Source organism: Nerophis ophidion, linkage group LG28 (assembly GCF_033978795.1).
Source record: "Nerophis ophidion isolate RoL-2023_Sa linkage group LG28, RoL_Noph_v1.0, whole genome shotgun sequence".
Classification (NCBI taxonomy): Eukaryota; Metazoa; Chordata; class Actinopteri; order Syngnathiformes; family Syngnathidae; genus Nerophis; species Nerophis ophidion.
The window spans coordinates 33,293,943-33,310,465 of NC_084638.1; the positions used below are offsets into that span (position 1 = coordinate 33,293,943).

Below are 16,523 nucleotides of genomic sequence, written 5' to 3' on the forward strand. Positions count from 1 at the left end.
GTCTCTGAATTCTACATATTTACCTGCTAGCTAGGGGATGATGTGAGTATATCAGGTCATGAAGGTCAACACACATAACAACCTGCTTACTGAATTCTCTGGGCATTCAATGTTCGGGCTGTCTTACAAGACGTTTCCCCTCTCATCTGAGTAGACTTCAAGTAGAGACTAGATGGGACCAATCTAAGTCTATGAACATGAACTGATGAAGAGACTAGATGTGACTAATCTAAGTCTATGACATGAAGTGATGAAGAGACTAGATGTGACTAATCTAAGTCTATGACATGAACTGATGAAGAGACTAGATGTGACTAATCTAAGTCTATGAGCATGAACTGATGAAGAGACTAGATGTGACTAATCTAAGTCTATGACATGATCTGATGAAGAGACTAGATGTGACTAATCTAAGTCTATGACATGATCTGATGAAGAGACTAGATGTGACTAATCTAAGTCTATGACATGAACTGATGAAGAGACTAGATGTGACTAATCTAAGTCTATGAGCATGAACTGATGAAGAGACTAGATGTGACTAATCTAAGTCTATGACATGATCTGATGAAGAGACTAGATGTGACTAATCTAAATCTATGAGCATGAACTGATGAAGAGACTAGATGTGACTAATCTAAGTCTATGAACATGAACTGATGAAGAGACTAGATGTGACTAATCTAAGTCTATGACATGAAGTGATGAAGCCTACTGGGATGTGAGGCGAAAAGTATTCCAAGACAAACCCAACAGTCCAGTTGATATCCATTGAAAGACCTGAGATGACAACATTCATACACCTGCTGACTGAACTTTGTGGATATTATATAAAACGTCCAAACATTATAAAAGAAAATACAAAATGACCGCCATTTAAATCCATTTGAGTGCATGATGGGAAAATGCCAAACACTCCCCACACTTCTGCATGTTTGGTGCATTTTAGTTGCTTGATATATCTCATTGATTACAAAACTTGAAAGAAGTCGTCATGGAAGTAAACAATGTAGGAGTCAAACTTTCTCATGCTCTTAATATCCATTTTATATTTATTATATGAATATAATATGGAGACAATTAGAGTGGTGGTCAAAAGTGTACATACACTTGTAAAGAACATCACGTCATGGCTGTCTTGACTGTCCAATGGACAAAGATAAGACCTTCAGGAGGAAAGTTCTGTGGTCAGATGAAACAAAAATGGAGTTGTTTGGCCACAATACCCAGCAATATGTTTGGAGGAGAAAAGGTGAGGCCTTTAATCCCAGGAACACCAAACCTATCGTCAAGCATGGTGGTGGTAGTATTATGCTCTGGGCCTGTTTTGCTGCCAATAGAACTGCTGCTCTAAGTGGGACAATGAAAAAGGAGGATTAGCTCCAAATTGTTCAGGACAAGCTAAAATCATCAGGGGGGAGGTTGGGTCTTGGGCACAGTTGGGTGTTCTAACAGGACAATGACCCCAAACACACCTCAAAAGTGGTCAAGGAATGGCTAAATCAGGCGAGAATGAAGGTTTCAGAATGGCCTTCCCAAAGTCCTGACTTAAAGGTGTGGACAATGCTGAAGAAACAAGTCCATGTCAGAAAAGCAATACATGAAAAATGTAAGCAGAAACTTGTGGATGGCTACCAAAAGTGCCTTATTGCAGGTAAACTTGCCAAGGGACATGTAAGCAAATATTAACATTGCTGTATGTATACTTTTGACCCAGCTCACATTTTCAGTAGAGCCATAATAAATTCATAAAAGAAACAAACTTCATGAATGTTTTTTGTGAGCAACAAGTATGTGCTCCAATCACTACATCACAACAAAATAAGAAATGATTGGAAAGTCAAGACAGCCATGACATCATGTTCTTTACTATTCTATGTACACTTTGACCACCACTGTATGTATGTATGTATGTATGTATGTATTTATGTATGTATGTATGTATGTGTGTATGTATGTATGTGTGTATGTATGTATGTATGTAAGTGTGTGTATGTGTGTATGTATGTATGTATGTATGTATGTGTGTGTGTGTGTGTGTATGTATGTATGTGTGTGTATGTGTGTATGTATGTGTGTATGTATGTGTGTGTATGTGTGTATGTATGTATGTATGTATGTGTGTGTATGTATGTATGTATGTAAAATAAAAAAATGAAATGTAGAATGTGTGTAATGACACTGTGGTCCAATGGACTGTTCCCTACTTGCCACTTTAAAAAGACTTGATTGTCTTCATGTCATTGTGTGTCTGCTTGTTTCAGTGACCTGGAATCTCGGAGAGAGGTAAAGAAAGAGGAAGGGGAAGCGTTTGCCAGAGAACATGGCCTCATATTCATGGAGACTTCAGCCAAGACTGCCTTCAATGTAGAGGAGGTAATATAAGACTGACACAAGTAAATGTGGGCAGGACAGAAGCCAGGAACTCATAGATCCTTCACCACATTACCTGCTCTGTCACACACATCATTCTTGCTCCTCAACGTGGTCCTCACTAAACATCACTTGCAACTTCTGAACACACTGCCCGTGTGATCACAAGTACTTTAGTATGTTAGTCTGAAAGATACGCTCTTTTGGACTTCATGTCGCTTTATTTGACCTCCAGTGTCAGACCCAGACCCACGCTCATTTGGGACAAGTCCTTTTTCATTTCTATCTTATATCAAATCATTTATTATTTTATGGGCAGCACGGTGGTACAGGGGTTAGTGCATGCGCCTCACAATAAGAAGGTCCTGAGTTCGATCCCTGGTTCAGGATCTTTCTGGTGTGGAGTTTGCATGTTCTCCCCGGGACTGCGTGGGTTTTACTCCGGCTCCCTCCCACCTCCAAAGACATGCACCTGGGGATAGGCCCCTCCCACCTCCAAAGACATGCACCTGGGGATAGGCCCCTCCCACCTCCAAAGACATGCACCTGGGGATAGGCCCCTCCCACCTCCAAATACATGCACCTGGGGATAGGCCCCTCCCACCTCCAAAGACATGCACCTGGGGATAGGCCCCTCCCACCTCCAAAGACATGCACCTGGGGATAGGCCCCTCCCACCTCCAAATACATGCACCTGGGGATAGGCCCCTCCCACCTCCAAAGACATGCACCTGGGGATAGGCCCCTCCCACCTCCAAATACATGCACCTGGGGATAGGCCTCTCCCACCTCCAAAGACATGCACCTGGGGATAGGCCCCTCCCACCTCCAAAGACATGCACCTGGGGATAGGCCCCTCCCACCTCCAAATACATGCACCTGGGGATAGGCCCCTCCCACCTCCAAAGACATGCACCTGGGGATAGGCCCCTCCCACCTCCAAAGACATGCACCTGGGGATAGGTTGATTGGCAAAACTAAATGGTCCCTAGTGTGTGAATGTTGTCTATCTGTGACGAGGTGGTGACTTGTCCAGGCTGAGAGGCTCCAGCACATCCAGCATGGATGGATGAACATTTATTACATGAATAGAAAAGTGAAAGATAAAGGAGCTGGTCTGTCAGTGAGGTAGCTGGCTGCAGTCAGCTACATTTTACAACATCCATACATCCCTTTTCTACCACTTGTCCCTTTTGGGGTCGCTGGCGCCTATCTCAGCTGCATTCGGGCGGAAGGCGGGGTACACCCTGGACAATACATAAATAAACCGTTATTGACGTTTACTAATCGATTTTACAAGCGCCCATGTCCGAATAGCGATGCATCTCCAAATGGATGACTTCCCCCACCTCCAGCCTGAGTAGCATCACACGGCCATGATGGAGCACTGACAGCTCTCTCATGGACACCTAATGGATGCTCTTCTGGGACTCCTTCCTCACTTATCCAATCACATAAATAATCCCATCCTACCTACCTCAGGCTGTGTGTGTGTGTGTGTGTGTGTGTGTGTGTGTGTGTGTGTGTGTGTGTGTGTGTGTGTGTGTGTGTGTGTGTGTGTGTGTGTGTGTGTGTGTGTGTGTGTGTGTGTGTGTGTATACATTGATTCTTTTTGGTTGCTCCTCCATTCTCTTGCCTGGCCTCTATCACACACACACACACACACACACACACTATGCTGTGGAGGAGAGCTCTCTCAGGGGTTGAAGTGAGGGGGAGGTGTGTGTGTGTGTGTGTGTGTGTGGTATGATTAATTTGTCTCATTAGTGTCCTGTGAATCCTCCTGATAGCTGGCTTCCCTTCATCTGCACCCTTTCTATTGCTCCACATCCCTCCACCTCCATCATTTCCTCCTTATCCCTGTCGCTCTTCCCTATTCCCTCCCCCGTCATCAACCGAAGCCCTCACACACACACACATCTGCCCCCCCACCCCCATGCTCCAGCAGTATATCAAGCAGTTAAAGTTGATACATATTCATAGCTTGCACCCCTCCTCCCCTGGCTGGCAGCCAGCAGCCAATCAGCATGCAGGGTTTGTCTTCAGGCTCTGTGGGTGGACATGAGGCTGATGGGAGGATCCAGGACATGTTGTCTTCCTGTCCATGTTTTTCCTCCTCCTCTCTTCTTTTTCATTCCTCAGTCAGCTTATATCATTTCTCCATAAATCCTTTCTCCTTTCTGCCTTTTCCTTCACTTATTTTGCAGACCACATCTTTGTCAAATTGTCGTTCAAGGGTTATAATCGTTGTCATTCTCCGTATTTCACATGCCATGAAGGAAATTAGGTTTTTCCTTCTAAAGTGTCATCTGGTCCATCTTGGAATGGAACTTTGTAAGTCCACTTAAAGGGGAACTGCACGTCCTTTAAAATCATTATGAGAGACATAAGTCCTAAGATGTCAAAATTTACTCCTTCTTGGTAGCTAGCAAGGTAGCTAATGTTAGCAATCCATTTTACCTCGAAATCACTTTAAAAGGCATTCAAAAACTGCCATTACTTCATTTACATTCCCTGACCTGTATAATAACCAACTGTACAACATTGTTATTGTAAGCGCGAACACCAAAGAACTCTTTTTCAGCATACTAACACATCAGTGTGCTACGGTATTAGCCATAAAAGCTAACTACGGCAAGAGATAAGCTAGCTTCTATGTCTCAACACTTTTGAGTTTGTAACCTACAACACACATTGCACACCAATCTGTACTGAGTGAAAAACATGATCATAGAACAGTAGCTGTAAAATATTTTTTGTGCTTTGTTTGTACACAGCTGGCCAGATAGTGTGTGTAGTGTAGTTGTAATAACACACATGATGTGTGTCATGATCAATGTGAAGTGTGACTTACTCCATGGACAGTTGTCTGTTTGGCCCAGATGGCCAGGGATGTTTTTTCAGATTTATTTGGGGAAGCACTCCATTTATTTCAAAATACCATGGCTTCAAATTCTACATTCCAGCTTCAAGTCACGCCGACCTCAGTCTCTCGGCTTCCGACTCACCCTTCTTTCATGTTCGCTTCTTTAAGCAGTAGTTCATCCTCCATATATTCAGCTTCTAAAAGATCAGGTTTGTCCAAAAATAGTTGTCTTGATGTGAAGTAATTGGAGCCTTAAATAAGTCGTAACAATAATGCTTTCGGTTAATTTTTTCCAATCATTTTTTTTTTAACAATAAGATTTGAACAAATGTGACTGCAGGTTTCAGGGATTGAAAAGGCCCCCACTCATAAAAGGGCTATTTATATTGACTATTTTGTCCAATGTATCATCACACACAGTTTGAACAGTAACACCGTGTTTGAATATAAGAAAATCAAACATTGCACTTGAATGAAGGAGAAGGAGCCTGCGCCCCCTTCGTGGTTGAAGTACTTTGTTTGAGACCCGCTGACACTTCAGCATGGATACACAATCACCGTGTAACTTCTGTAAATGAATACCTTCTCTTTTATTTTTGATAGGAATGATATCTTGTGACTGCGCCAAAAGTCACACATGTTTTTATTCTCCAGGATTAAATCTATGAATGATAAGATGTCTTTGCTGACTCGCACCACTTGATGCAGAGGTGTGACTGCCGCAAGATGGCGGCCGCGCTGACTAGGCAGAGGCTACACGACACCTACTGTATAGAAGTCTGTGCACGTCAGGGCCCGATAATCAAGATGATGGCACATTCCAAATGTCTGCAAAGGGCACCTAGTTTGGCAATGCATTGTGGGCCAAACAATTATGACACATGTCGCTTTTTAAAGAGGTGACGGTCGGATGAATGCGACTGCAGCCTTCCCATTGGACGATTGATTTATATCCACTTTTGTAAGACACCTGGGGCGCATTGGGAACATCTTCACATCAAACTATCCCATATGGGATGAGTTTTTCCTTGCCCTTATGTGGACTCTGTACCGCGGATGTTGTTGTGGCTTGTGCAGCCCTTTGAGACACTTGTGATGTAGGGCTATATAAATAAAGTGTTTGATTGATACAGCTCACTTATGGGCAGGAAGATGCCAATTGATCTGCGGTGTGAAGTAGTGCCACAAGTGCTGATATTTATTGTTTCCATTCAGAGCAGCCATCTTTGACTCTCCAGGTAGGACTCCCCAGTCCAAAGGGGACGTGCCATTAGACCTGTGCGCATGTTTGAATCCCTATTTTCTTGTTGTGCTTTCAACACACGCCTACTTCAAACACCATGGGAAGTTCCAACATCCCACACTTGGCAAGTGCACATGTGACACATTCACTGTGTGTGTGTGTGTGTGTGTGTGTGTGTGTGTGTGTGTGTGTGTGTGTGTGTGTGTGTGTGTGTGTGTGTGTGTGTGTGTGTGTGTGCGTGCGTGCGTGCGTGCGTGCGTGCGTGCGTGCGTGCGTGCGTGCGTGCGTGCGTGCGTGCGTGCGTGCGTGCGTGCGTGCGTGCGTGCGTGCGTGCGTGCGTGCGTGCGTGCGTGCGTGCGTGCGTGCGTGCGTGCGTGCGTGCGTGCGTGCGTGCGTGCGTGCGTGCGTGCGTGCGTGCGTGCGTGCGTGCGTGCGTGCGTGCGTGCGTGCGTGCGTGCGTGCGTGCGTGCGTGCGTGCGTGCGTGCGTGCGTGCGTGCGTGCGTGCGTGCGTGCGTGCGTGCGTGCGTGCGTGCGTGCGTGCGTGCGTGCGTGCGTGCGTGCGTGCGTGCGTGCGTGCGTGCGTGCGTGCGTGCGTGCGTGCGTGCGTGCGTGCGTGCGTGCGTGCGTGCGTGCGTGCGTGCGTGCGTGCGTGCGTGCGTGCGTGCGTGCGTGCGTGCGTGCGTGCGTGCGTGCGTCACATCCTGTGAAAAGAAGACAATGTGTGACACACCTTTACAGGTAATGCTGCAAATGACTCAGGGTGATGAATGTTGATGACTTCATTCTGCGGCTGATGATTTGTTGGGAACACAGACATGTTCAATACTTTGCAAAGACGCTCAAGTGAGAAATGGAAAAAACTTACTTCCTGTTTGGCTTGTCCGGTCTTCCGGTAGGAATAATATACCACGATACTTCAGAAGTGGTCAGTGGACCACTTCTGAAGAAGACTCTCAGGTGACCTGTATGCCAAAAATATTGCATGAGCATTAGAAAAGTACTTCAGTACTAATGAATTAAAAACAGTACTATACTGCCTCTGAAAAATACTGTTGTTTATTTTTAATGGACATAACGGCCCCCCGTGGTGACATTGCTGCTCTTACAAGTAGAGGAGCATGTTCTGCAGCGCACACGCACAGAGTACTTACAAGCAGACACAGTGTGTAGACAGAAAAGGGAGACGGGATGCATTTCTGCTCCAAAACAACTGATTAGGTTGAAGCTGTAAACACTGAAACACTCTCTACAAGAACTGCTTCAAGACATGGCTAGCTAGCGGCTAACGTCCATCCACAGTGTTTTAGCTACTTCTAAATCACTAATCCTGGCCTCCATAGTGGCAAATAAAGTAGGTTTCTTACAAGTACCGTTATCACTGGAGGAGGAGGAATAGCTAAACCTGCTTCACTACACAATGTAGGAGGATACAAGAGCTCACCGCTAACAGCAAGCTAGTGCTCCTGGATGATAACAAATGGGTGGATCTATACCGGACATCCACTGTAACAATACCAAGTAGTGTCTAGTAGATACTACAGTATGTATCTTCACAAAATATTATGTTTATAAAGTCAGTAAATATGTCCCTGGACACATGAGGACTTTGAATATGATCCTGTAACTACTAGGTATCACATCCATGTGTGGTATCAGTCAAACCTGATGTCAAGTATGAAAGAAGAGCAGACTAAGTGATTATTACATCTGAACAGAAGTGGAGATACAACATGTTGAAAGAGAAAGGAAGCAGATATGAAGAGTAAAAGGAACAAGTAGATGAATAATATGTACAAGATGATCAAGTACACAGTAGTATGTTACTGCATACCTCAGCACACTTTGTTTACATACTACTCAAAGTAGACAGTAGTATGTTACTGCATACCTCAGCACACTTTGTTTACTTACTTACTACTCAAAATAGACAGTAGTATGTTACTGCATACCTCACCACACTTTGTTTACTTACTTACTACTCAAAATAGACAGTAGTATGTTACTGCATACCTCAGCACACTTTGTTTACTTACTTACTACTCAAAATAGACAGTAGTATGTTACTGCATACCTCAGCACACTTTGTTTACTTACTTACTTCTCAAAGTAGACAGTAGTATGTTACTGCATACCTCAGCACACTTTGTTTACTTACTTACTTCTCAATGTAGACAGTAGTATGTTACTGCATACCTCAGCACACTTTGTTTACTTACTTACTACTCAAAATAGACACTAGTATGTTACTGCATACCTCAGCACACTTTGTTTACTTACTTACTTACTTCTCAATGTAGACAGTAGTATGTTACTGCATACCTCAGCACACTTTGTTTACTTACTTACTACTCAAAGTAGACAGTAGTATGTTACTGCATACCTCAGCACACTTTGTTTACTTACTTACTACTCAAAGTAGACAGTAGTATGTTACTGCATACCTCAGCACACTTTGTTTACTTACTTACTACTCAAAGTAGACAGTAGTATGTTACTGCATACCTCAGCACACTTTGTTTACTTACTACTCAAAGTAGACAGTAGTATGTTACTGCATACCTCAGCACACTTTGTTTACTTACTACTCAAAGTAGACAGTAGTATGTTACTGCATACCTCAGCAAACTTTGTTTACTTACTTACTACTCAAAGTAGACAGTAGTATGTTACTGCATACCTCAGCACACTTTGTTTACTTACTTACTACTCAAAGTAGACAGTAGTATGTTACTGCATACCTCACCACACTTTGTTTACTTACTTACTACTCAAAATAGACAGTAGTATGTTACTGCATACCTCACCACACTTTGTTTACTTACTTACTACTCAAAATAGACAGTAGTATGTTACTGCATACCTCAGCACACTTTGTTTACTTACTTACTACTCAAAATAGACAGTAGTATGTTACTGCATACCTCAGCACACTTTGTTTACTTACTTACTTCTCAAAGTAGACAGTAGTATGTTACTGCATACCTCAGCACACTTTGTTTACTTACTTACTTCTCAATGTAGACAGTAGTATGTTACTGCATACCTCAGCACACTTTGTTTACTTACTTACTACTCAAAATAGACACTAGTATGTTACTGCATACCTCAGCACACTTTGTTTACTTACTTACTTACTTCTCAATGTAGACAGTAGTATGTTACTGCATACCTCAGCACACTTTGTTTACTTACTTACTACTCAAAGTAGACAGTAGTATGTTACTGCATACCTCAGCACACTTTGTTTACTTACTTACTACTCAAAGTAGACAGTAGTATGTTACTGCATACCTCAGCACACTTTGTTTACTTACTTACTACTCAAAGTAGACAGTAGTATGTTACTGCATACCTCACCACACTTTGTTTACTTACTTACTACTCAAAATAGACAGTAGTATGTTACTGCATACCTCAGCACACTTTGTTTACTTACTTACTACTCAAAGTAGACAGTAGTATGTTACTGCATACCTCAGCACACTTTGTTTACTTACTTACTACTCAAAGTAGACAGTAGTATGTTACTGCATACCTCAGCACACTTTGTTTACTTACTTACTACTCAAAATAGACAGTAGTATGTTACTGCATACCTCACCTCTGTGTCCTCCTCTTCTCAGGCCTTCATCAACACAGCCAAGGAGATCTACGAGAAGATCCAGGAGGGGGTTTTTGATATCAACAACGAGGTGAGCCACTCTTACCGAAGACTCTTCTCTCTTAAGATGAGGACTAGCAGCTTTCCCTCCCTGGTCATGTTGGCCAGCTGATACATTCCTCACAGCCTAAGCAGAGAAGCCCAGACCAGCTGGGAGACATACTGTAGTCTCCCCAAGGTGTCCTGGGTCTTGCCCGTGGTCTCCTACTTTGTCAACTTCCTGATCATTTACTATATTTTTCCAGACTCTAGAGCACACCCACTAAATGTTAGAAGACAAATAATCCTCCCGTATATTATCCGCCCTGGACTATCAGCCACAGGTGTATGCGTACATGGGTGTGTACACACAAGTATATACTACAGTACAGGGGTGTGTACACACAAGTATATACCACAGTACAGGGGTGTGTACACACAAGTATATACCACAGTACAGGGGTGTGTACACACAAGTATATACCACAGTACAGGGGTGTGTACACACAAGTATATACCACAGTACAGGGGTGTGTACACACAAGTATATACCACAGTACAGGGGTGTGTACACACAAGTATATACTACAGTACAGGGGTGTGTACACACAAGTATATACCACAGTACAGGGGTGTGTACACACAAGTATATACCACAGTACAGGGGTGTGTACACACAAGTATATACCACAGTACAGGGGTGTGTACACACAAGTATATACTACAGTACAGGGGTGTGTACACACAAGTATATACTACAGTACAGGGGTGTGTACACACAAGTATATACTACAGTACAGGGGTGTGTACACACAAGTATATACCACAGTACAGGGGTGTGTACACACAAGTATATACCACAGTACAGGGGTGTGTACACACAAGTATATACTACAGTACAGGGGTGTGTACACACAAGTATATACCACAGTACAGGGGTGTGTACACACAAGTATATACCACAGTACAGGGGTGTGTACACACAAGTATATACCACAGTACAGGGGTGTGTACACACAAGTATATACCACAGTACAGGGGTGTGTACACACAAGTATATACCACAGTACAGGGGTGTGTACACACAAGTATATACCACAGTACAGGGGTGTGTACACACAAGTATATACCACAGTACAGGGGTGTGTACACACAAGTATATACCACAGTACAGGGGTGTGTACACACAAGTATATACCACAGTACAGGGGTGTGTACACACAAGTATATACTACAGTACAGGGGTGTGTACACACAAGTATATACCACAGTACAGGGGTGTGTACACACAAGTATATACCACAGTACAGGGGTGTGTACACACAAGTATATACCACAGTACAGGGGTGTGTACACACAAGTATATACCACAGTACAGGGGTGTGTACACACAAGTATATACCACAGTACAGGGGTGTGTACACACAAGTATATACCACAGTACAGGGGTGTGTACACACAAGTATATACCACAGTACAGGGGTGTGTACACACAAGTATATACCACAGTACAGGGGTGTGTACACACAAGTATATACCACAGTACAGGGGTGTGTACACACAAGTATATACCACAGTACAGGGGTGTGTACACACAAGTATATACTACAGTACAGGGGTGTGTACACACAAGTATATACTACAGTACAGGGGTGTGTACACACAAGTATATACTACAGTACAGGGGTGTGTACACACAAGTATATACCACAGTACAGGGGTGTGTACACACAAGTATATACCACAGTACAGGGGTGTGTACACACAAGTATATACCACAGTACAGGGGTGTGTACACACAAGTATATACCACAGTACAGGGGTGTGTACACACAAGTATATACCACAGTACAGGGGTGTGTACACACAAGTATATACCACAGTACAGGGGTGTGTACACACAAGTATATACTACAGTACAGGGGTGTGTACACACAAGTATATACCACAGTACAGGGGTGTGTACACACAAGTATATACCACAGTACAGGGGTGTGTACACACAAGTATATACCACAGTACAGGGGTGTGTACACACAAGTATATACCACAGTACAGGGGTGTGTACACACAAGTATATACCACAGTACAGGGGTGTGTACACACAAGTATATACCACAGTACAGGGGTGTGTACACACAAGTATATACCACAGTACAGGGGTGTGTACACACAAGTATATACCACAGTACAGGGGTGTGTACACACAAGTATATCCCACAGTACAGGGGTGTGTACACACAAGTATATCCCACAGTACAGGGGTGTGTACACACAAGTATATACCACAGTACAGGGGTGTGTACATACAAGTATATACCACAGTACAGGGGTGTGTACACACAAGTATATACCACAGTACAGGGGTGTGTACACACAAGTATATACCACAGTACAGGGGTGTGTACACACAAGTATATACCACAGTACAGGGGTGTGTACACACAAGTATATACCACAGTACAGGGGTGTGTACACACAAGTATATACCACAGTACAGGGGTGTGTACACACAAGTATATACCACAGTACAGGGGTGTGTACACACAAGTATATACCACAGTACATGGGTGTGTACACACAAGTATATACCACAGTACAGGGGTGTGTACACACAAGTATATACCACAGTACAGGGGTGTGTACACACAAGTATATACCACAGTACAGGGGTGTGTACACACAAGTATATACCACAGTACAGGGGTGTGTACACACAAGTATATACTGTAAATGTTTATTTTCATACATTGTTTCCACAAGGTGTCTGTAACAGGGCAGTAAAACGGCTGATCAAACAAAACAGAAGTCATGGTCGTGGAGCCACTAGCTGCACAAGCTAGCTCTCCAATCAGCTAAACGGGCTTAATAACTCCACAGTGACGTTTTGGTGAATTTATGAAAGTGAAACAATACAAAAATAATGAATAATACTAGCACAGACACTTTAGCTAATGCTAATGAAACTAGCTTGATTACATTACAGTAGCAGGTAGAAACATGCATGAAAAGACTCCTACTGACATCACACGTGGGACACTTCAGTAAGTACGAATAGTTGTAGTTATATTGTAAATCTTACTCACACTGCTTGGAGCGATGAATGAAAAATCCACAGGAGTAGAGACGCTTCTGCACTTCTACTTCCGGCTGTAAGCATTAAATGGACCTGCAGTGAGTCGACTGCTCTAAAAGATGGCGTCATAGCACAAAAAAAACACACCTTTTCAGTGTTTTTGCTTGGTTTAGTTTTTTTTTACTGTTTCTTTTATGGTCGTCAGTGATGAAAAATCCCTAAATGAGTTTCACTCGTATATAAGCCGCAGGGTTTAAAGTGGAGGGAAAAACAGCGTCTTGTAGTTTGGAATTGAGGCTACTTTTAGGTGGACTTGGGGCTACAAGTAGGAGAGTGGATCCTAACCTTGTGCTCGGTTATGTTTCTATGCTTTACTTCATGGTCTTGTGCTCGGTTATGTTTCTCTGCTTTACTTCATTGTCTTGTGCTCGGTTATGTTTCTGTGCTTTACTTCATTGTCTTGTGCTCGGTTATGTTTCTGTGCTTTACTTCATGGTCTTGTGCTCGGTTATGTTTCTATGCTTTACTTCATGGTCTTGTGCTCGGTTATGTTTCTATGCTTTACTTCATTGTCTTGTGCTCTGTTATGTTTCTATGCTTTACTTCATGGTCTTGTGCTTGGTTATGTTTCTATGCTTTACTTCATGGTCTTGTGCTCGGTTATGTTTCTATGCTTTACTTCATGGTCTTGTGCTTGGTTATGTTTCTATGCTTTACTTCATTGTCTTGTGCTCGGTTATGTTTCTATGCTTTACTTCATTGTCTTGTGCTCGGTTATGTTTCTATGCTTTACTTCATGGTCTTGTGCTCGGTTATGTTTCTATGCTTTACTTCTCTCTCTCTCTCTCTCTCTCTCTGTCTCTCGCTCTCTCGCTCTCTCTCTCTCTCTCTCTCTCTCTCTCTCTCTCGGTCTCTCTCCCTCTCGGTCTGGTCTTTTCTTGCTGCCATTCTTTCTGCCGTGCACCTGTAGAGCTGCAGCACCTGTTGCTCCAGGTGAGAGGGCCCTGCAGGCACGCTCTGGTCTTCATCTCCTTCCCTCTACACGTGCATTCAGCTGACAAATGACAGCATGACAGGCCTGCTAGCTGTGTCAAAATGCACTATCTTTAGCTGTAAACATACACAATTAGCTGAACAGCCGGCATCAAATGTTAGCATGATGCTAATATAAGAGAGGGTGGCATTCTGGCGCCCATCATCAACATTAGCATGCTAACATTAGTAGCATGGCTTAGGACCAGTTGTTGCAGCTGTAAAATAGCACCAAATATTCAAATGCATTATTTTTAGCTATAAACACACAAAGCGTGTTCAAAAGCTAGCTAGCATGGGACAAGATAGCATTCCTGTAAAATGGTGGCAAGTTTCAAAATGCACTACTTTTAGCTGTAAACATACAAATCAGGATTTTTCGGGACAAGCGGTAGAAAAATGGATGAATGGATCAAACAACATGGAGCAAGCTGGCATAAAATGTTAGCATGCTATCGTTAGCACTATGCCATAGGACAAGTTAGCATACTTTTAAAATAGTGGCAAGTAGAAAAAATTCACTTTTTTAGGTGTAAACATAACCAATTAGCTGCTAATGTACATCATGTTAGCATACTACCAAGATGGTGACCGGTATCTTAAATACATCATTTTTAGGTTTTAACAAACAAAATTAGTCAGGGGGGAAAAAACTTCTGTAAAATGTTAGCATGCTAATGTTTAGTGATGATGTCGGACAAGTTAGCATTCTTCTTATCTGGCGCCAAGTATTATTATGCACTATTAACTGCAACATATGAAATAAAGACATGAGCATGCTAATACAAAATATGATAACAAGATGGAGTGTCAAACACACTCATTTTTAGATTAAAACTTACATTACCTAAAAAGCATGTGAATCACACGCTGTAAAGGGCTCCTAGCGGCAGGCCCCTTGTAAAGGGCCCCTAGCGGTAGGCCCCTTGTAAAGGGCCCCTAGCGGCAGGCCCCTTGTAAAGGCCCATTAGCGGCAGGCCCCTAGCAGTAGGCCCCTAGCGGCAGGCCCCTTGTAAAGGGCCCCTAGCGGCAGGACCCTTGTAAAGGGCCCCTAGCGGCAGGACCCTTGTAAAGGGCCCCTAGCGGCATCCCCCTTGTAAAGGGCCCCTAGTGGCAGGCCCCTAGCGGCAGGCCCCTTGCAAAGGCCCCCTAGTGGCAGGCCCCTAGCGGCAGGCCCCTTGTTAAGGGCCCCTAGCGGAAGGGCCCCTAGTGGCAGGCCCCTAGCGGCAGGCCCCTTGTAAAGGGCCCCTAGCGGCAGGCCCCTTGTAAAGGGCCCCTAGCGGCAGGCCCCTTGTAAAGGGCCCCTAGCGGTAGGCCCCCTGCAAAGGGCCCCTAGTGGCAGGCCCCTTGTAAAGGGCCCCTAGCGGCAGGCCCCTTGTAAAGGTCCCCTAGCGGTAGACCCCCTGCAAAGGGCCCCTAGTGGCAGGCCCCTAGCGGCAGGCCCCTTGTAAAGGGCCCCTAGCGGCAGGCCCCTAGCGGTAGGCCCCCTGCAAAGGGCCCCTAGTGGCAGGCCCCTAGCAGCAGGCCCCTTGTAAAGGGCCCCTAGCGGTAGGCCCCTAGCGGCAGGCCCCTTGTAAAGGTCCCCTAGCGGTAGGCCCCCTGCAAAGGGCCCCTAGTGGCAGGCCCCTAGCGGCAGGCCCCTTGTAAAGGGCCCCTAGCGGCAGGCCCCTTGTAAAGGTCCCCTAGCGGTAGGCCCCCTGCAAAGGGCCCCTAGTGGCAGGCCCCTAGCGGCAGGCCCCTTGTAAAGGGCCCCTAGCAGCAGGCCCCTTGTAAAGGGTCCCTAGCGGTAGGCCCCTAGCGGTAGGCCCCCTGCAAAGGGCCCCTAGTGGCAGGCCCCTAGCAGCAGGCCCCTTGTAAAGGGCCCCTAGCGGCAGGCCCCTAGCGGTAGGCCCCCTGCAAAGGGCCCCTAGTGGCAGGCCCCTAGCGGCAGGCCCCTTGTAAAGGGCCCCTAGTGGCAGGTGAGCATGGTTAAGGTCATCTCAGGACCACAGCAGTCTGACCTCCCTTCTTGCCAAGAAGCAGACCAGAAGAAGACACAACCAGTGGATACTGTGACCTGATTGGCTGTCAACCAGTAGATACTGTGACCTGATTGGCTGTCAACCAGTGGATACTGTGACCTGATTGGCTGTCAACCAGTGGATACTGTGACCTGATTGGCTGTCAATCAGTGGATACTGTGACCTGATTGGCTGTCAACCAGTGGATACTGTGACCTGATTGGCTGTCAACCAGTGGATACTGTGACCTGATTGGCTGTCAATCAGTTGATACTGTGACCTGATTGGCTGT

At 44.6% G+C, this 16,523-nt stretch overlaps 1 protein-coding gene across 1 annotated transcript in view; it reads left to right on the top strand.

The window, feature by feature from the left end:
• The window catches only part of rab2a (RAB2A, member RAS oncogene family), a 54,362-nt gene that overhangs the window by 36,323 nt on the left and 1,516 nt on the right, over positions 1–16,523 (top strand). Inside the window, exons 6-7 of the mRNA XM_061891369.1 lie at positions 2,265–2,376; positions 10,107–10,175. Of these exons, the coding sequence (XP_061747353.1) occupies positions 2,265–2,376; positions 10,107–10,175 (181 nt within the window). The remainder of the gene's footprint in view (positions 1–2,264; positions 2,377–10,106; positions 10,176–16,523) is intronic.